Source organism: Cannabis sativa, chromosome 3 (assembly GCF_029168945.1).
Source record: "Cannabis sativa cultivar Pink pepper isolate KNU-18-1 chromosome 3, ASM2916894v1, whole genome shotgun sequence".
NCBI classification, from domain to species: Eukaryota; Viridiplantae; Streptophyta; class Magnoliopsida; order Rosales; family Cannabaceae; genus Cannabis; species Cannabis sativa.
Window position 1 is genome coordinate 66,185,051 of NC_083603.1, and position 21,558 is coordinate 66,206,608.

The following is a 21,558-nucleotide window of genomic DNA, read 5'->3' on the forward strand; positions in this document are numbered from 1 at the left end:
AATTAATTTTGTAACAACTTAAATTGAATATTTTTCTAAATATTTATTGGAAATTATTACTAAGATGGAAATAATTCATGTTATTTTCATAACCATCTAAGTAAAATTTATAAATATTAAATTAAAATTTCTATTTAGAATTTTTCATTCTAAATTGGAAATTTTAATTAAATAAATATATATTTAAAATAAATAGAATAAATAAAGAGAATCAAAGAAAATACAACTCTTTTTAAATAATGAGCTTTATTATTAAGACATTCGATCTCCATTGTGGGTTTTACACCGCGTTTGTTTTAGTGAGTAATCCTCCCTAATGGAGGAACGTTCATTAGCAATTTCGCACCGTTTAACCTCGCATGATAAGTAGTTTGTAAGTGTTTTGTATGGTATGGATCACCCTAATGGTGGCGACCATACTTGACTTGCAAATTATGAAACAATGGTGGAAGCTCTTAAGATAGAATTGCCTTGACTCTCGCCTAAACGGGACAACGCTGAATTCCAATCTTGATCGAATAAAAGGTTGCTAGAATGTTTAACATTTTATACGAGCTGACAACTCTATTCAATGAATGGTAGCTTTGACTCTCGCCTAAACGGGACACTGATATCAGTTTGTTGAAAACCTTGGAAATTATTTAGGATTGTAAGTTTTAGTATTTTCACTTGTCATTCCTACTTGCTATATGTTTATAATTTCTGAATTGTGTATGAATTTATATTGAACCATGTTATTTTCTGTTATTAAGTTGTAGTTTAATTTCGAATCTTCATTGTTGGTCTAACTTGGCTTGTTTATCTAATGAGATAAATCCCTAGTGGATTCTCACCATTAGACATACATAATAGTGTTAGATCTCGAAAGATAAATACTGTATATGCGACATCTAGCTGTTCATCAATTGATGACACCTTAGACTAGTATTTTTACGATATGAAACAAGAAGATTGTATAAATAAGATTACTTTGACTTTCGCTAATCGAAGCATCGTTGGATTCTTATTTTAAACGAAATTATCCTAATTCCTCTTAGCTTATTCATTTCGAATTAGCTTTAAAAACATATCATTGGATGAATGGTCTATAAATCATTTCATGTCATTTTATATGACGCATATGATTATAATCCCGAAATTCTAATCCCAATTGATATAAATCCTCAAACTTAGAAATCTCCTACTTGTATGGGCAAATCTGACTTAGAGTTTGTATTAGTAGTGGTGGTCCAAGAAAGAATTACTCATTATATTTGGTTGAATTTAAGTCTTTGACTTTAATTTTAGAATCCAAACAGAAATTTTCTTATATTTCTAATTCCAGATACAATTCAGTTACACTTTCTCAAGTGTTTAATATCCATCTTTTATTAATGAATTCAAACTGTATGGAATATGAGTTAGGTATTCTGTGACCAGGATCCACTTGCACTATTCTAAGAATTCTTTTATAAACCTATGTCATCAAAAGACACTACCACATTTTTTTTAATCTATGGCATTTGTATCTTGTTCATAGTGGATTTGACAAGATCAATCTCTGCAAAGAGTTAATATGCCTATATCCACTGAAAGTAGTTCATCTCATTCGCAGATGGATGTACATTCAGGGGTGGACATGAGATTTTCGTTGTATTCTTAAAACGATCACTCTAGATTATACCTTTTAGCAAGAAATTTGAAATGTTTGAAAAATTTCATTAATTTCTAGCAATGGTTAAAACCATTAAGTTAAGTGGTTAAAGATCTTGCGAACTGATAGGGGTGGAGAAATAGTTAGTAGAATGCAGTTCAAAGATCATTAAATTGATTTTTTAATTATATCCAAACTTACCTCCCCAGAAATTTCGAGTTGCATGTTGATGATTAGTTACTAGTCGTTGCCTAATTCCTTCTATGGTAATACAATTTCAGAATGATGTAATGGTTGTATACTTAATGTAAATCATTACTAGATTCAAGGATGACCTAATCAAAATCTTAAGAAAAGCTAGAACTGTTAACCATGGTTTGTTAGCTATTCTAAGTGATTAGGGGTGGACCATCCCATTGTCAATAGATAAGAAAGTATTTGTTCAAACAAATACTACTTTTCTAAGATAATGACTAAGTCTGAAAATAAAGTAGCAAATAAAGGAGATATTTAATTCTTGATTCCAAAAGTGTTCTATCATCTTATATGACATATGATGATCCCACTCCCTCTGTTGTCTTGTCACAACCAAAGAGGTTAATACCATTTATTTTCTTAGACATAATTCACGGTACCTTGTCGTGGTGGGAGAGTTTCTAGGAACTCACCTTCTTATGACTTGGGAGACACTAGTGATTAAAATCCATTGTGAGTTTAAACAAGTAATGGATTGTCAAGATAAGAAACTAAGAAGAAAGCCAATAGAACTATGGTTTAATCCATTCACATGGAATAACCTAAAGTTTTCTATTACAAGGACATAAAAGGAAATTTTAGTTAATAAGTCTATTCAATGGACTTAACAAACTTCATGTTCCTAGTATTATAGGTTTGAGTTTATCTAAACCTATGGCTTGTGGTATACCTAGTAATTACTTACTCTAATGCAAGCAACTTACTTTAGTAAGATGCTGAAGAATTTTCTTTCTAATGGCAATCTATAGAGGCTTCACAACTTCTTAGGTATAGATTTTATTTATCTAAGGAAAAGTCTTAACTATTCCAGAAAAGATAAAGCCATGAAAGAATTTCTTATATCAACAGTGAGAGGTCTTAGATATGCTTTTGTATGCCTTAGACCAGACACCTGCTGTTGAGTGGGAGTAATGAGTAGGTATCAGATTAATCCAGGAGAAGAACATTGGAAGACAATCAAGTAAATCCTAAGATTAAGAAGAGGAACTATATGTTAGTCAATAAGGGTGTGTTTAAAACTCTTAGACTACACCATATTAGATTTCAAAATTTGCCTTTGTGCTAGAAAATCTTTCTGATAAGATGGTGGTTACTCTGGGGGTGGAATAGTGATTTTGGAGAAGTGTAAAAACCTATCTGAAGTCTCTAGGTCCACCAGAGAGAGACTGAATGTTAAAGTTGCAGGAAAGGTACTTATTCAGTCTAAGGAAAGTTCTATACATCTTTGGCACCATTCCAAATTGCCTTAAACTACTAGTGTTAATTTCCTGATTCACCAAAAGTAGTTGCCAAAAGTATAGAATCCAGTATCCCAAGAGAGTAGACATATAGAGAGGAATTTCACATTATCAATGATTTTGTGATTAACGAAGAGTAATGGTGGAGAAAAGGTTGTGGTTAATTCAACCTTTCAGATCCTATTACGAGGAGTTTACTACTACTACACTTGATTTGTATATCGAGGTGTTGAGATTATTTGAAACGCACTTTTTGTTTTAGATTAGTGCAAGTGGGAGCTTGTTGGGTTTTATGCCCTAAATAAAACTCATTTCAATATAATCAGATTTACTTATTAATATAGATCAGAAATAACATTTAATGTTGCATGGTTCACATGATTTATTTCATGATTATATGTACATAATGTATAAATTCATCTGAAACCCTTTTCACATACTTGATCCTGTTTATTGTGCCGTCAACACATTGGAAAGTAAACATGACTATGTGAATAAAGTTTCCTAGATTTATCAAACATAGGGTTTTACTGATATGATAATCTACAACAGAGTTTACTTGCATTTGGAGAAGTGCTATGTTCTTTCCAGAGCATTGGTTAAAGTAAAGCTCAGGTTGGATGCATGGAGTATGCATCGGAAGGGACCGATATTGAACTTTGACTTAGATTTATTAAACTTACCGTAATATCTATTCAAGTCAATATCGCCTAGTTGATCCTAGATCAAATGTTCTTAATCCTGTTATGATTAGGCTCAATCTCGAGAGGCTATTCGTGTTCTTTGATTTGTTAGTTAAGCCTACTTTTGGGTCAGGGTGATACGTACATTTTGGGAACACGGTAGTGCAATTGAGTGGGAGCGCTATCATAAACATGGAATCTATAGCTTCTATCTGGCGAATAGTAAGCAAAGGATGATCTCCTTCGAGCTTGACCAAACGAACATAAATGGTGGAGTACTCATTTCACATAAGCTGAAATATCATTTATACGGGGTCAAGTGTTTTAAGGATAAAATACATTGTAGGGTGTAACGGTAATCTAATCCCTTTACATTGTAGATCATTCATATAGAGGATCATTGATCACATTAGGAATATAACAATGGATAACTAATGATGTGTCTATATGGTGGAACATATAGAGCATTCTATATACTGAGAGTGCAATTCTAAGTTTTATGCGTGGATTCAACGAATAATTAATAAGTTAGTGAATTTTAGTGCTAAATTCTTGATCTACTTATTGGAAGCTCGGTTATATAGACCCATGGTCCCCCCACTAGTTGAGATAATATTTCTTGTAAGACTCATGTAATTGGTTTTGATTAATCAATTATAATTCTCAAATTAGACTATGTCTATTTGTGAATTTTTCACTAAGTAAGGGCGAAATTGTAAAGAAAGAGTTTATAGGGGCATATTTGTTAATTGTGATACTTTGTATGGTTCAATTAATAAATATGATAAATGACAATATTATTTAATAATTATTTATAGTTATTAAATAGTTAGAATTGGCATTTAAATGGTTGAATTAGAAAAATTGGCGTTTTTTAGAAAATCAGATGCAGAAAAGATAAAACTGCAAAATTGCAAAAAGTGAGGCCCAAATCCACTAAGCATGGCCAGCCACTTTTGTAGGCAATTTAAACTGATATTTTCATTATTTTAATGCCAAATAATTCAAGCCTAACCCTAGTGGATTGCTATAAATAGATAGTGAAGGCTTCAGGAAAATTACACTTAAATTTTCTATTTTTCCTTCAGAGAAAAACCTGAGCCTTTCTCTCTCCCTATCTTTAGCTGCCACTTCTTCTTTCTCTTCCCTCTTGAATTTCGAAATTCTTAGTGTATGAGTAGTGCCCACACACAGCAAGTGATACCTCAATCATAGTGAGGAAGATCGTGAAGAAAGACTTTCAGCAAGAAGGAGTTTCAGCATCAAAGATTCAGAGAAAGAGATCCAGGTTCAGATATTGATAATGCTCTGCTACAGAAAGGAATCAAGGGCTAGATATCTGAACGGAAGGAGTCATTTAATTCCGCTGCACCCAATGTAAGGTTTCTTTAACTTTATATGTGTTTATTTCATCGTTTTAGAAAGTTCATATTTAGGGTGTTAATAAACATACTTGTGAGTAGATCTAAGATCTTGGTAAAATAAATTCCAACAATTCAGTTATATAGTGGACTGGGCAAAGAGTTAGTATCACTGGGGATTGTATTGCAGCAAGAGATAAATTCTCCATGTCAGGTTATCGAATGATGATTCCTACAACATTGACAGTGGCTCCTAGAGAAATTATAGCATTCTCTACAAATGTAGAGTTAATCATGATCCAAGGCGGTTCAGGGGGTTGGGGGCTAATTAATAGAGAATCAGTAAAGGCGCTTTTCTTATAGACAAGCTTAAAGGAAAGTAAAGATCGATATAGTGGGGATTTAATCACAGATGAGACATCAACCCAGAAGTTATTACAGATTAGAAGTTTACTTGTGAGGGAGAAGACAAAGGACTTTAATGGTGATTTCCGTCTGTTAGCAGCAAACGGCTTCAGTGATTTGGAGATCGAACTGTCACTCTAAGGGGAAACCCATGGACGGACTTGAACACCGATAGACGACGACGGCAACACAAGAATATTCGAGAACCCTAGGGCACGCTCTTCTCAGGAAAAACTATCCCATGAATAATATTTATGTTGATACTTAAATATTTAATATAAAATAGACTATTAAATGATATATTTCTTTATATTTTATTATTTGATAATTAGATCTAAAAAAATACAATTTGAGAGTAATACATAAATCTATATCATTTTTTTTATTTGTACCATAATGGTAATTTTATAAAACAAAAATTATTTTAAAAAAGTAAAGGACATTTTGGTTAAAATAATAAAAATTCTATTTCATTCTATACTATACCAATCATCACAATTCATATTCAGTTATTGATTCCATAGTCTTTACCAAACAAAAAAAATAAAAATTCTATTCCAGTTTATTCCTATTCCTATTACCATTCCGATTCTTATTCCATTTTTATTTTGTAACCAAACGCTACCATACGTTGCTACTTTACATAATAAAGTGGATAAAAAAGTCAAAACCAAAGTAGAATTGAAGTTTAGATGATTTAGCCCCAAAAATTCAATCTAGAGGTTGATTATACCAAATTTTAAAGTACAGTTAATTTAGCCGCAAATTAACTTTTAAAGTGAGACTAACTAAACTAAAAGTTTGATTTGAGATTTAAATGCATGTCGAATTGTAGCTGCTTTGATATTATCAATGAAAAATCTTCACTTTTTGAGTTTTAAATGCTTTGCTTGAATCCACTAAATTTTACGAGTGCATGAATGATGCCTCATGAAAAATTCAAGGAAAAAGGACATAGCAGTTGATTGGTTTTGAGTCAGTCAAAGTCAAGATCAAAATATTAATTAGTTGACTTTAATATAAAATTCCCACAAGAACAATGGGTATTATGCACCTAATTTATCTAAGCAGACTTAATGAATCTTTTGCTAGAAATTTTGTGGATTTACATGCCCAAGTATTTTTCATTTCAATTCGACCAGCAGACCTCTTAGTAGCCCTAATATTTTTAGTCTAGGGGAATTTGAACATTGGAATAGCACCTATACACGCATTCCATTGTTAGTCCTTTCAGCTATACGACCTCTTGCGGTTGAGAGATGCTTAGTTGTTGATCCATAAACAAATGTTTAGAGATGAATTGATATGGGAAAATTCCATCATAAAACTTGTCACACACTAGGCACGCCTTTACGTACTTCTCTTTTCGTGAGAATCACACGAATCACCCAAATGTCACCTCACTTGGTTCCAAAGCAAGAAATGAACTACCTTGAAGAGCCTGGAGCGAGGAATCATCATGAAGTCCCAAGAAAAGAACTTTACTAATAACCTACTATCGGCAAAGAACTCCTCCCCCTCCTCCCTGATAACTCGTCAAGACATGAAGGCCCATGCCACATCTAAACCTAGAAATTTTGAAGTAGTAGCATGACATGCAGAAATTAGAGATGTTTTCATGCAGTGTATGGAGGACACTTGCCCAAATTTACTTTTCTCATGAAAGAGGTTCAGGGCATTATTGTGCTTGATGTACATCTGTGGGCCCAATAAAAGAAGACAGAAAGAACTTTGAGGGAGTTTGAACATTGAGCTGCTCATTTACTGTCCCTTCTCTTTACACCAAGAGTGAATCTTAGCCATTTACTAGAGTGGTTGAGCCATTTATCTAATCTAATCTTTAAACATTTTTGAGTGTTAACAAAACCAACTGATAATTTTATGTATACTCTCATGGAGAATAGACATGTTGATGAAGCAACAATATATGAACATCATAATTTTACTCATGAAAATCTTTTGACAGTAGGCTACGTGAAATACAATAAAAATTTACATAGATTGATTACAATTATAACAAAATGCCGAGAGAAAATTGTTCCCCCCACCGCCACTAAAAAAAAAAGAATGCTACAACTTCAAAAACCATTACTGAATCCTTATCTCCTGCGGGAACTGGGCAATGATCTTGGTGACCCTTCAAAGAGATCCAGTAGAAAGATTTCTAGCTCATCAGCAGTGTACTTGATATGCCTCTCGTCATTGGAGTTTCGCCCAGTAAAACTCCTATATGCTTGGATTACAAGTTGTGAAATCGAAATTTGAAGATCTTCCCTAAGTTGTGAATCCGGGATATACCATGCTGTCTGGTTTCTATAAACCTCTTCAAAGGTAACACTGAAACTCCTACACTTTTCTTTGAAAACTGCCTTTGGAAGGGCGTGACCTGTTGGAATTATTTTACCAGGATCTTAGATCTACTCACAAGTATGTTGATTAACACCCTAAATATGAACATTCTAAAACGATGAAATAAACACGTATAAAGTTTAGGAAACCTTACATTGGGTGCAGCGGAATTAAATGACTCCTTCCGTTCAGATATCTAGCCCTTGATTCCTTTCTGTAGCAGAGCATTATCAATATCTGAACCTGGATCTCTTTCTCTGAATCTTTGATGCTGAAACTCCTTCTTGCTGAAAGTCTTTCTTAACGATCTTCCTCACTATGATTGAGGTATCACTTGCTGTGTGTGGGCACTACTCTAATCACTAAGATTTCGAAATTGAAGGAAGAAGAAAGAGAAAGTGGGTTCGGCCAAAGATAGGGAGAGAGAAGGCTCAGTTTTTTCTGAATGAAAAAGTAGAAAATTTAAGTGTAAATTTCCTGAAGCCTTCACTATTTATTTATAGCATTCCACTAGGGTTAGGTTTGAATTATTTGGCATTAAAATAATGAAAATATCAGTTTAAATTGCCTATAAAAGTGGCTGGCCATGCTTAGTGGATTTGGGCCTCACTTTTTGCAATTTTGCAGTTTTATCTTTTCTGCATCTGATTTTTTCAAAAACGCTAATTTTCTAATTCAACCATTTAAATGCCAATTCTAACTATTTAATAACTATAAATAATTATTAAATAATATTGTCATTTATCATATTTATTAATTGAACCATACAAAGTATCATAATTAACAAATATGCCCCTAAAACTCTTTCTTTACAATTTCGCCCTTACTTAGTGAAAAATTCACAAATAGACATAGTCTAATTTGAGAATTATAATTGATTAATCAAAACCAATTACATGAGTCTTACAAGCAATATTATCTCAACTAGTGCGGGGACCATAGGTCTATATAACCGAGCTTCCAATAAGTAGATCAAGAATTTATTACTAAAATTCACTAACTTATTAATTCTTCGTTGAATCCACGCATAGAACTTAGAATTGCACTCTCAGTTATATAGAATGCTCTATATGTTCCACCATATAGACACATCATTAGTTATCCTTTGCTTACTATTCGCCAGATAGAAGCTATAGATTCCATGTTTATGATAGCGCTCCCACTCAATTGCACTACCGTGTTCCCAAAATGTACGTATCACCCTGACCCAAAAGTAGGCTTAACTAACAAATCAAAGAACACGAATAGCCTCTCGAGATTGAGCCTAATCATAACAGGATTAAGATCATTTGATCTAGGATCAACTAGGCGATATTGACTTGAATAGATATTATGGTAAGTTTAATAAATCTAAGTCAAAGTTAAATATCGGTCCCTTTCGATGCATACTCCATGCATCCAACCTGAGCTTTACTTTAACCAATGCTTTGGAAAGAACATAGCATTTCTCCAAATGCAAGTAAACTCTGTTGTAGATTATCATATCAGTAAAACCCTGTGTCTGATAAATCTAGGAAACTTTATTCACATAGTCATGTTTACTTTCCAATGTGTTAACAACACAATAAACGGGATCAAGTATGTGAAAAGGGTTTCAGATGAATTTATACATTATGTACATATAATCATGAAATAAATCATGTGAACCATGCAACATTAAATGTTATTTCTGATCTATATTAATAAGTAAATCTGATAATGTAGTTGATATTATTCATTAAGAACACATTCTAGACAATGTAGTTGATATTATTCATTAAGAACACATTTTGCAGAGCACCATTTTTGTACAATTTGGATTTTTTGTCGAGGTTAGATTCTAGAGTTGATGTGATTGATCGAAGATTGTTCGCTGTGGGACAAGATGTAGTCAAAGTCGAACCGTCCTTTTGAATATTGTCAAGCTCAAAAACTAAGTCAGGATTTTCAGGAAAACTTGAACTTTGATCCTTGAGAAAAACATTGAGTGTATCATCAAATTCAACAAGGGCCTTGATGTAGTTCATGACATACTTTGTTAGAGGATGAATACCACCTCCTGTGTAAGGAGTGGTTGATGTGCTGGAAGCAATGGCATTTCTGAACTTAGAAAATGTTGCTCTTGAGAAATCTTCTAGTTTCTCTAGAATATTGTGAAACCCAATTCGGATATCAGATCCCAACTCTTCAGACAACAAATTATCTATGTCGAAGAGAACATTTCGTAGAACCTCATACATGTCCAGCAATCGAAACAACTTTTCAGGCTGATAATCTGCCATTACCACAGCTTCACCAAAATTCAACAGGTACATTAATAAAGCTTTTGAGATATCCATGAAACAGTGAGATCCAAACTCCCCTAAAATCTGATCACAGAGCCTTTTTTTGCTTGGAAGATAAACTTGGATGATGATTTTCATGATCCAAGACCATCTCTTGATCTCGTGGTTTAAGCTTTTCCATTCCATTTTGAGCACATCCTCAATGCTGAATGTCTCCATGCCTAAACTAACCAAGTATGTGTCTAAGGCTTCTTTCCTTGCCTTGATCTTGGCAAAATTCTTCTGCATAATTTGAAGCAAACATTATGTTAGCAATGGACTTCAGATGAGGCAATACATGGGGACGCACCAGATCAACAAGATAATCTTCTGATTCACAGCCATTGCTGTTTCTTCGCAATGATTCTTCTTGTGGCTCTTCCCCAACTGAAACAAAGGATTCGTCAAACACCACATCTGATCCACAAGATCGGAATGACATGTCCTTAGGCTCAAAGTATTGTTTTTGCTGATGAAGAATGTAATCCACCTCTTCTTCAAGCTTTGACATCGCTGTCTGAAGAAGACTCTCAACTCTTTGAAGAAGCTTTATTGGTTTCCCATACTCATCCACTTCTAAGCTTCTGAGGCTTTCCATCAGGTCGTGGATTTGATCAATGACTTCAATGTTCTGAGAAGCTTCAATAGGGGAATAGTCACATACCATCAGATTATTCAACCCCCACCTATTGACCTTTTTCTCGGCTTGCTTAAGCCGCTGTTCCAATTCCAAAAACTCCCCTTCTTTGCTTTCTGTGATTACAACCATGGCAGACAAGTGGGAGTCTAGATCACTGAGGATTTTCTTCAAATCATCATTCAGATAATCAATTCCCACTAAAGCTTTTGTGAGGTGCAAAGCTGCAGCCATCACATGCTGCTCTCCTTCTAGGGTTGGAGTTGCAAGTTTACAGTTTTCCATTTCAGAAAGAGTAGGCATAGAAGGTCAAGAGGATATTTGTATTTATTTATTTTTTCTGAGTAAAACTGATATAGAGGTACTTAACAGGCTCTGAGGATCACTTTGCCTAGAAGAATGTGAATCCCAATTGGTTAAGCATGAGCTTTTCGACAAGACTAGCTAATTTAGAAAAATTGGTCCAACTCTACCAATTCAAACCTTTAACAAAGAGACTAGACTTTTAAGCATGAAAAAGAAAATCCAGAAAGAATAAAATGAAAAATGGAAATATCAACCAAAACCTTACAAACCCCCCATTTTTTTTCTTTCCCCTTTGGCTTACCAGTACAGGTAGATGGGATAGTTAATGAAAGAAAAAACACAAAATTGTGTTAACACTACCTCAAAATTCTGAAACCCTGATAAGTCAAGGTACTCAACTTAAAAAACTAGATGAGTATTATCCCAAAAGAAGCAAAAACAAACAAGCTCTGTCAGAATAAACCCAATATTTCTTGTCCTAAACACCAAGTAATTCACTTTCCACTATTGGGTTAAAAACCACTATAAAACAGAGTTCATATATATATTTCATTAAACACTCAGAAAATAAAACTCAAAAGGAAATAGCTCCAAATTCAAGTCAAAAAGGAAAGGGATATATATATATATATAAATATTTATAATATCAGATAATCCAAATGGAAAGCAGTTACGCGTTTTCGTTGATCAGTGAATAGATATTCCAAGACAAGGACAGAGAGAAGAGAAACCTATGAAGTTGAGAAACAAATGTGAAATATTTGAAATAAAAACCGATGGTGAGCCTGAAGCTTTTTGCAAGTCTTTTCTATGTTTATCATATTAGTTTTTGTTTATTAGCATTATTACTTTTATATTTTGATGATAATAAATAAAGATAAAAAAAATAAAAAATAAATAAAAACCAAGAAGGTTGTTACTTCTTAAGAGCTTCACTCCTAGAACTTAACATTATAATGCTAACAACCAAATTGGTGAATCAATAGAAATGGAAGTCTCTTCCTCAAGTGGCTTTGACCAATTTACTTTATAACATTAAGACACTGTTCAGAGACAGTTGCTGCTTTTGCCTTGGCCCTTTTTTACATACATTTCTGTTCCCTTGACCTCTACTATCAATTTCAATTTTTCAAACTTTGCTTTGAATAATAAAATAAAAAACCAAAAAGAAAAGCAAGCAACTTGAGAATTTTCTTGGTGGTTAACTTCTTTTTGTTAAGTCAGTATTAAATTTTACTATGATGACACATGTCACCATATTATATTAGCTGCCAAATAATTTTAATTCAATAATTATAAAAATTTATTAATATATATTTTAAATATTAATCATTTTAAAATTAACTAGTAAACCTAAAAATTAAACAAGATAATAATATTATTTTTAATCTTGAAATGCAAAATTTAAACTAAATGCTAAAATAGAAATCTAAAAGTTATATCTACATTAATTTTTCTTTATTTTGATTTTAAGAAAATTTTAGTCTAAGAATAGAAATTAGCATCAGTATAGCCTTAAGTTAAATGGCTAGAGTAATAAGGGAGAACAACCCCGGTCAAGGACAGTTCTTAATATATTAAAAAACTCAGCCTTCATATGATATGACTTAGGAAGAGCTAAATACTGACTTAAAATATCTTGCCTAATAATGATAAGATACCGAAGCTTACCAACAATTCTTCTATACAACTTGGAATCTATCAGTTTATCCTTTTCAGCTTGATTCAACTTCAAATTGCCTTCCGTGGGAGTGGTGACAGGTTTGCATCCTAGATGACCAAGATCATCAAGCAATTTGTAAGGCATAAGGTCTTTGTGAGATGAAGATCCCTTCGGTAAACATGGCTACTTACAATCCAAGGAAATATTTGAGATTGCCTAGATCCTTGAGCTGAAACTTACTGTTCAACTTGACTTTGAGAGCCTTCAAAGCAACTAAATTGTTGCGATGGAAGCCTTCTGCAATCAAGGCATTAGAAAATTTTTGGAACCATTGCCTTAATGCTTGCTTCAAATCATATAAAGATGTTTGAAGCTTACACACTGCATTTGGGAGAAGTTCACCCTTGGGAGTATACCCTAAAGGAAGGGCCACATAAACTTCTTCATGTAAATCTCCAAGCAAAAAAGCATTATTCATATCGAGTTGGTGAAGATACCAACCATGGAATGCTGCAAGAGCTAAAACAAGCTTAACTGTTACCAATTTTGTCACAAGAGCAAAGGTGTCAGTGTAATCTATGCCATGTTGTTGATTGTAACCCTTAGCCACAAGTTTGGCTTTAAATCTCTCCACTGAACCATCATCATTGTACTTAATCTTATAGACCCATCTACAACCTATTGCATGATACTTAATCAACGTCCATGGCATCATCCTAATCTTTAATGCTTCAAGCTTGACTAAAAAACTCAGGTTCAAAGTGGCTGGAAATGGAAAATAGTTAGTTGCTCAAAAGTGTGGTGCCAACCTGCTATAATCAAGCACTTGAGAAATAGAGTAAGGGGTAACTAATGAAGGATCTTGAGACACAACAGAGGAGTTAGTTTTAGCAAGAAAATAGTGATAATCTTGCAAATATGAAGGCTTATAAGTAGTTCTAGCAGGCCGGTTATAAGATGAAGCATCAGAATTAGAAAGTCTTTCATGTTGAACATCAGAATTAGTAGGTTTAGCAACAGTTTTGGAAAAGAAATCTTGATATTCAGCAGAAAGAGAATCATTTATGTAAAAGGGAAAAATAATTTCATAAAAGTAAACCTCTCTTCAACAAAACACCTTGTTATAATTCAAATCTAAAAGCTTGTTAGCTTTCATACAAGTAGGATAGCCTATGAAAATAGATGGTGCAACTCTTGGCAAAAATTTTGTTCCAAAATTAAGTGATGTAAAGGAATAGGCTAAACATCCAAAGGCTTTCAAATGATCATAATTGGGTGGTTTGGACTTGAGAATCTCAAAAGGGGAAACATTTTGTTCGTTTGGTGTGGGAGTTATATTGATTAAATATGAAACAGTAGCCACACATTCATCCCAATAGAATAAATGAATATAGGATTGAAACAAAAGTGCTCCAGCAATATTCAACAAGTGTTGATGTTTCCTCTCAACAACAGAATTTCGTTCAGGTCTATGAATGCAAGAATGTTGCTGCACAATCCCAAGAGAACTAAACGATTTCTCAAACTGAAATTCTTTGGCATTATCAAACCTTATGACCTTAATGCTCTTTTGGTACTGAGTTTTAATGAGTTGAATGAAATTTGGAATGGAAATTTGTGCCTTAGATTTTGTTTTGATAAGGGTTTAGGGTTTAGGAAGAGCTAAATACTGACTTAGCTAAATACAAATATTTTCTTTACTGTCCAAGACATTTCTTAATATATTAAAGACCTCAGCCTTCATATGATAGGACTTAGGAAGAGCTAAATACTGACTTAGGTTGTTGACAATAAAGAAAATATCTGGCCTAGTAATGATAAGATACTGAAGCTTACCAACAATTCTTCTATACAACTTGGAATCTATCAGTTTATCCTTTTCAGCTTGATTCAACTTCAAATTGCCTTCCGTGGGAGTGGTGACAGGTTTGCATCCTAGATGACCAAGATCTTCAAGTAATTGTAAGGCATAAGGTCTTTGTGAGATGAAGATCCCTTTGGTAAACATGGCTACTTACAATCCAAGGAAATATTTGAGATTGCCTAGATCCTTGAGCTGAAACTTACTGTTCAACTTGACTTTGAGAGCCTTCAGAGCAACTAAATTGTTGCTGGCTAATATGACATCATCAACATAGATCATGTAATGCCCTAAATATTAGGCACGCTACCCAAGACACTTATGAAACCCTAATCCCCTAAACGGGACAACTAATGAGATTAGCGCGGAATTTAAACTTTACGATAAACGGAATGAAAATAAAACATGTAATAATTTAAACTTTACAACAGTTGGGATCCCAAAAATATTTACAAACTTTATTACAAGTCTTTTTCAGTTAGCCGGCCTAAGCGGAAAAATAGAGTTTCAAAAATTTAACACTGGTAGACCCTTAACACGTCTGGTTTGATATGGCCCGGACATGTACATTCTCCATCCAGCTCCTGCACTCATGGCTGATCAATGACAGTCTTACCCTTTCCTGCACAGTAGAGCACCCGTGAGCCAAGCCCAGCAAGACAGTATAAATCTTAACAAATATAATATGCTCATCATGCTATTTAAACAGTAATGCCATTCATACATGTCTGTATGTCACAGACCTGCATGTCACACTCACATGCCTATTTATGTCTACGTGGCGTAGGCCTATGTGTTGCGCTTACACTTCTATTTATATCTACGTGGCGTAGACCTACGTGTTGCTCTCACACGTCTAATTACAATAAGGCCTTAGAATAGTTCATCTCGGTTCTGGTTACCGAGTACAACTTGATTATGCCTTGACGCATAACCCTTAATCTCAATATGTAACACATAATTATTGGTGTCACAGTAATATTTGTCTATTTGCTATAGACCTGCATGTTACGCTCACATGCCTATTTATGTCTACATGGCGTAGACCTACGTGTTGCACTCACACATCTATATACAATAAGGCCTCACTAGGGTTTATCTCAGTTCTGGTTACCGAGCCTAACCTGGTTATGCCTTGCTCGCATAACCCTATTCATGAATATATGTAATCCATTTATTACATTCTTTTGGTGGTTTATCCTGGTGATATATACCAGGTCTAACCCAGTTATGTCTTATACACATAATTCTTAACACACATGCGTGCATTCAATATTTACTACAACATATATAATCTTAGGGTAATAACCCTAACTTGCCTACTATGTAATCACTCATACGATACATTTCTATATACTTAGATAACATTTACTAAGAGTGTCAACCCTAACTCATGCTTTCACTAGATTCATAATATTCTAGGGTAATAACCCTAGACCGCATTAAAATTAAACTCAAGGTACTAGCTTACCGAGTCTAGTTTAATTATGCCTTAAGCGCATAATTCATAATCTCAATATATACATATATCCGACATGGCATAGCATTTACACAACATATATCACTAGAGTAATAACCCTGGGCTCTTAAACCGCTCATATTAGGGTAATATCCCTAATCCCGGTTACAATTACTCACATATATTAGATTCAACATAAGCGCCATTGCGCATACTCTACGTGCAAACTACTATCTTACCTGTTGTCCCGCAACAACAGAGATTCCAAACCCCTGGGTGCTCCTGATCAGGTGCCGGTAATCCTAGTCACACAATCTAGGATTTCAAAAATAGGGTTAATCCCCAATTTCACTTTCAGAAAATATAAACGTGGAATTCAAAACACAGATAATCAAATAGAGCTCGGACCGATCTTTCCAACGATATAAAGAACGTCCCAAAAGGAGTCCCGAGTCAAAAGTTATGGCCAAAACAAAATTAAAAAAAAATAGAATTTCTCGCTGCCAAACCCAGTCGCGACGGCCAAAAATCCCATCGCGATGACTGGGTTTAGAACACCCAAAAAATCCATTTTTAAGGTCTAAACATGCCAAATTTCCCATAAATTCGAACCTCAACCAAATAGAAGGTAAAAACGCATATTAAGGCTCAAAAATCACAGCTCAAATGCATCTAAACTAAGGTTCAAACAACAAACAACATAAAATTCAAAGCTTCAACTATGAGCTAAATTCACATGTTCATCCATGAAGAAGCTATATCAAGAGTAAATCCAAACTTCAGCATGCTTTTCTAATTATTTCATTCAAATTAACAATTAGAAGTTTCCAAATTTTACAATCCAAAGCATACACAACACACCCTCTACTAATCACAACATAACCATAATTACAACATCAAGAAAAACCCACATCTCATAAACATGCAAATCAATCTTCCTCAAAAATTGAAAATCATCAAAACAACATCAATTTCAGCTACTAAAAATTAGAAGTCAAAGACAAAGAAACTACCTCAAGCCTCAAGCAAGAATCAAGCACAAGCACACCAAAATCCAAGCTTACCCTCAAGCAATTTCTCACCAAATCACAAAGTTTAAAATAGGGTTAGAGGGAGAGGGAGGGGTCGGGTTGGAGGGCTGGAAACCAGAAAATGGTTTTTCCATTTAATCAAAAAAAAAAATCATTGTTTTGTTGTAGCTAAATCAAGGGTCAAAATGACCACAATGCCCCTAGGGCCATATAACATGCAAAATAACATTCAACGGCATTTAAGTCATATCCAACACAAAACACCTATTTAAATAATTTTCAGATTTCCCCTATATAAATAAAATGCCAACATTTAATCCCAAATTACATATTGGGCCCGAACCCCGTTCGGCCCGAAATACCCAGTTGTGACTATACCGCGCCAACCTGTCAGAACACACCTGAAAAGACAACACATGCATACTATATAATAATACAGTTCTACTAAGCACTTAATTAAATTAATTTTATCATTTTACCCTTCTTGGGTCATAATTACGAAAAATGCCCCTAGCTCACCAACGGGGTCTTAACATATAATTAATCAAATAAATCATATTAATTAACATATACTGAATTATATAATAATATAATTCCTCAATTATTCATAATTATCTAATTAGGGTTTTGCTAATCCATTCCTTAATTCTAGGGTATTACAATTACCCCCTCCTTATAGAAATTTCGTCCCCAAATTTACCTGAACAACTCCGGATATTTATGCTGCATATCTGTCTCAAGTTCCCAGGTTGCCTCTGTTGGATTTTATGCCCTAAATAAAACTCATTTCAATATAATCAGATTTACTTATTAATATAGATCAGAAATAACATTTAATGTTGCATGGTTCACATGATTTATTTCATGATTATATGTACATAATGTATAAATTCATCTGAAACCCTTTTCACATACTTGATCTTGTTTATTGTGTTGTCAACACATTGGAAAGTAAACATGACTATGTGAATAAAGTTTCCTAGATTTATCAGACACAGGGTTTTACTGATATGATAATCTACAACAGAGTTTACTTGCATTTGGAGAAATGCTATGTTCTTTCCAAAGCATTGGTTAAAAAAAAAGCTCAGGTTGGATGCATGGAGTATGCATCGGAAGGGACCGATATTTAACTTTGACTTAGATTTATTAAACTTACCATAATATCTATTCAAGTCAATATCGCCTAGTTGATCCTAGATCAAATGATCTTAATCCTGTTATGATTAGGCTCAATCTCGAGAGGCTATTCGTGTTCTTTGATTTGTTAGTTAAGCCTACTTTTGGGTCAGGGTGATACGTACATTTTGGGAACACGGTAGTGCAATTGAGTGGGAGCACTAACATAAACATGGAATCTATAGCTTCTATCTGGCGAATAGTAAGTAAAGGATGATCTCCTTGGAGCTTGACCAAACGAAAATAAATGGTGGAGATCTCATTTCACATAAGCTGAAATATCATTTATACGGGGTTAAGTGTTTTAAGGATTAAAATACATTGTAGGGTGTAACGGTAATCTAATCCCTTTACAGTGTAGATCATTCATATAGAGGATCATTGATCATATTAGGATTATAACAAGGGATAACTAATGATGTGTCTATATAGTGGAACATATAGAGCATTCTATATACTGAGAGTGCAATTCTAAGTTCTATGCGTGGATTCAACGAAGAATTAATAAGTTGGTGAATTTTAGTAATAAATTCTTGATCTGCTTATTGGAAGCTCGGTTACATAGACCCATGGTCCCCGCACTAGTTGAGATTATATTGCTTGTAAGACTCATATAATTGGTTTTGATTAATCAATTATAATTCTCAAATTAGACTATGTCTGTTTGTGAACTTTTCACTAAGTAAGGGCGAAATTGTAAAGAAAGAGTTTTAGGGGCATATTTGTTAATTATGATACTTTGTATGGTTAAATTAATAAATATGATTAATGACAATATTATTTAATAATTATTTATAGTTATTAAATAGTTAGAATTGGCATTTAAATGGTTGAATTAGAAAATTGGCGTTTTTGAGAAAATCATATGCACAAAAGATAAAACTGCAAAATTGCAAAAAGTGAGGCCCAAATCCACTTGTATAGGGCCGGCCACTTTTGTAGGGAATTTAAACTGATATTTTCATTATTTTAATGCCAAATAATTCAAACCTAACCCTAGTGGAATGCTATAAATAGATAGTGAAGGCTTCAGGAAAATTACACTTCTAATTCAGAAAAAACTGAGTCTCTCTCTCTCCCTATCTTTGGCCGACCACTCCATCTTTCTCTTCCTCATTGAAATTTCAAAATTCTTAGTGTGAGAGTAGTTCCCACACACAGCAAGTGATACCTCAACCATAGTGAGGAAGATCGTGAAGAAAACTTTCAGCAAGAAGGAGTTTCAGCACTAAAGAATCAGAGAAAGAGATCCAGGTTTAGATATTAATAATACTCTGCTACAGAAAGGAATCAAGGGCTAGATATCTGAACGGAAGGAGTCATTTTATTCCGCTGCACCCAATGTAAGGTTTCCTAAACTTTATATTTGTTTATTTCATCGTTTTAGAAAGTTCATATTTAGGGTGTTAATCAACATACTTGTGAGTAGATCTAAGATCCTAGTAAAATAATTTCCAACAACTGGCCTTAGAGCCATGGTTATTGATTTGGTTGCAAGAAATTTGGACTTTAAAACGATTGTTTGATGTTTTGGATGGTATCATGTTGTATTGAGTGTTATTTGATGATTGATTGATGTTTGTGAATTTTCGTAAAATATAATTGAATATCTGTTTCTAAAATTATTTTTATTGGATAGTATGGAAAAAATTAAGCAAGTTACTTTTTTACAGAACTCAATTTTGATTTAATTTTAAATAGTTATGATTTTTTGAAGTTTCGAAAAAATCGGGGTTGAGCAATAGGAATACGCGCGCGGAATAGGCTGCATGCAGCCTCATGCGCCCACATCCCTCGCCCATGCAGCCCCTTGCACGCCCATGGGCAGTATGCTTTCCATACTGTCCGTACAGCTCGCAAATTTTTCATTTTTTCATGCTATTTCATGGATTTAACTTCCGATTTTTTGTGTAGTTCTGTATTTATACATTTACTATTCCTAATTCAATTCTAATTATCATAATTAAATTAATTCATGATATTAGTGTAATTTGAATTTGAAAAATAGTAAATATCTATCTTTTTTGCTTAATTATCTATCTTATTTTTAAATTTGATTATATCTTATCTTATTTTTAAATTTAAGGTCAGATATTAAATTTTTTTAAATTAATTTTTTTTAAAAATAATTTGACCTTATTTAAATTTAAAATAAGATAACTATAATCATGAAATTTTAAATAGATGTAAGATTTTTTGCTAACTTATAAATTTTGTTATTTTATTTATTTAAATTACATTTAAAATTTGAAAAAGATATTTATTTATCTTTTTTTAATTTTTGATTTAATTTTTATTTATAAAATAACATTAAATTTTTAAAATTAGTTAGCAAATTTTGAAATGATATTTAGGTTGGTTGAAACCTAATTTTTTAAAATTATAGGTTTAATTTTAAATTTTTTTTATTAATTTCGAAAACTTTTTAAATTTTATTTTATTATATTAATTTTCGAAAATAATTTTTTTTTATTTAATTAATTTTTCGAAATTATTTATTTAAAATTAAATAAAACCTACATCCAGCTATCCAGCTAACCTTGTTGCAGGAGTATATGTTTTAGCTTGTTTGTAAGTTTTTAAAACCTATTATTGCTTGATTGCAAATAGCCATGGTTAACTTGTTGACAGATCCAATGATCTGATTTTAACTCATGGCTCCCTTGGTCAAGTAAATAATTTGTAACATGTATATTTACAATCTTCTTCCATCTGTGTATGACCTAGCAACATGATAGGACCCATCCAAAGTGTGCCTGTGTGAGCCTATGTGTTTAATTTCATTATAGATGCATATAGGTTGATGTTGCTAAATAAAATATCATAGTTCTTGATAGATTTTATTTAGGCCCATTTAGTTTTTGGGCCTATTCAATTAATAACAGTTGTTCATTTTAAGGTTAAATTCCTCTCTTTTGGGCCTTGTGTGAGAGTTGGGAGCCATAGTAGTGGGTACGACATACTGAACCAACCACCCCCTCACATGAACCACCCCAATTGTGAAGGCCCATTTGCCTGATTTGAATAACTGTACTAGGTTAATTAAACTAGTTTAACCTAATAAAATTGATTAGCAACATAATTAATTTCATTTAATTTGAAATTAATTTAAGAAAATCATAGTTTAAAGAACTTTATTCTAAGCTAAACTATATGTATTTTCTTGTATTTAATTAAATATAGAATTATAACCAT

At 33.2% G+C, this 21,558-nt stretch overlaps 1 protein-coding gene across 1 annotated transcript; it reads right to left on the reverse strand.

Annotated features, from left to right (window-relative positions):
• Positions 1-7,674: 7,674 nt before the first annotated feature.
• On the reverse strand, positions 7,675-11,149 carry LOC115710853 (exocyst complex component EXO70E2). Its single transcript, XM_061112768.1, is given in 3 exon segments — positions 7,675-7,961; positions 9,657-10,462; positions 10,464-11,149. Coding segments are annotated over 3 exon segments (1,779 nt in total).
• Between the last annotated feature and the right edge of the window lie 10,409 nt (positions 11,150-21,558).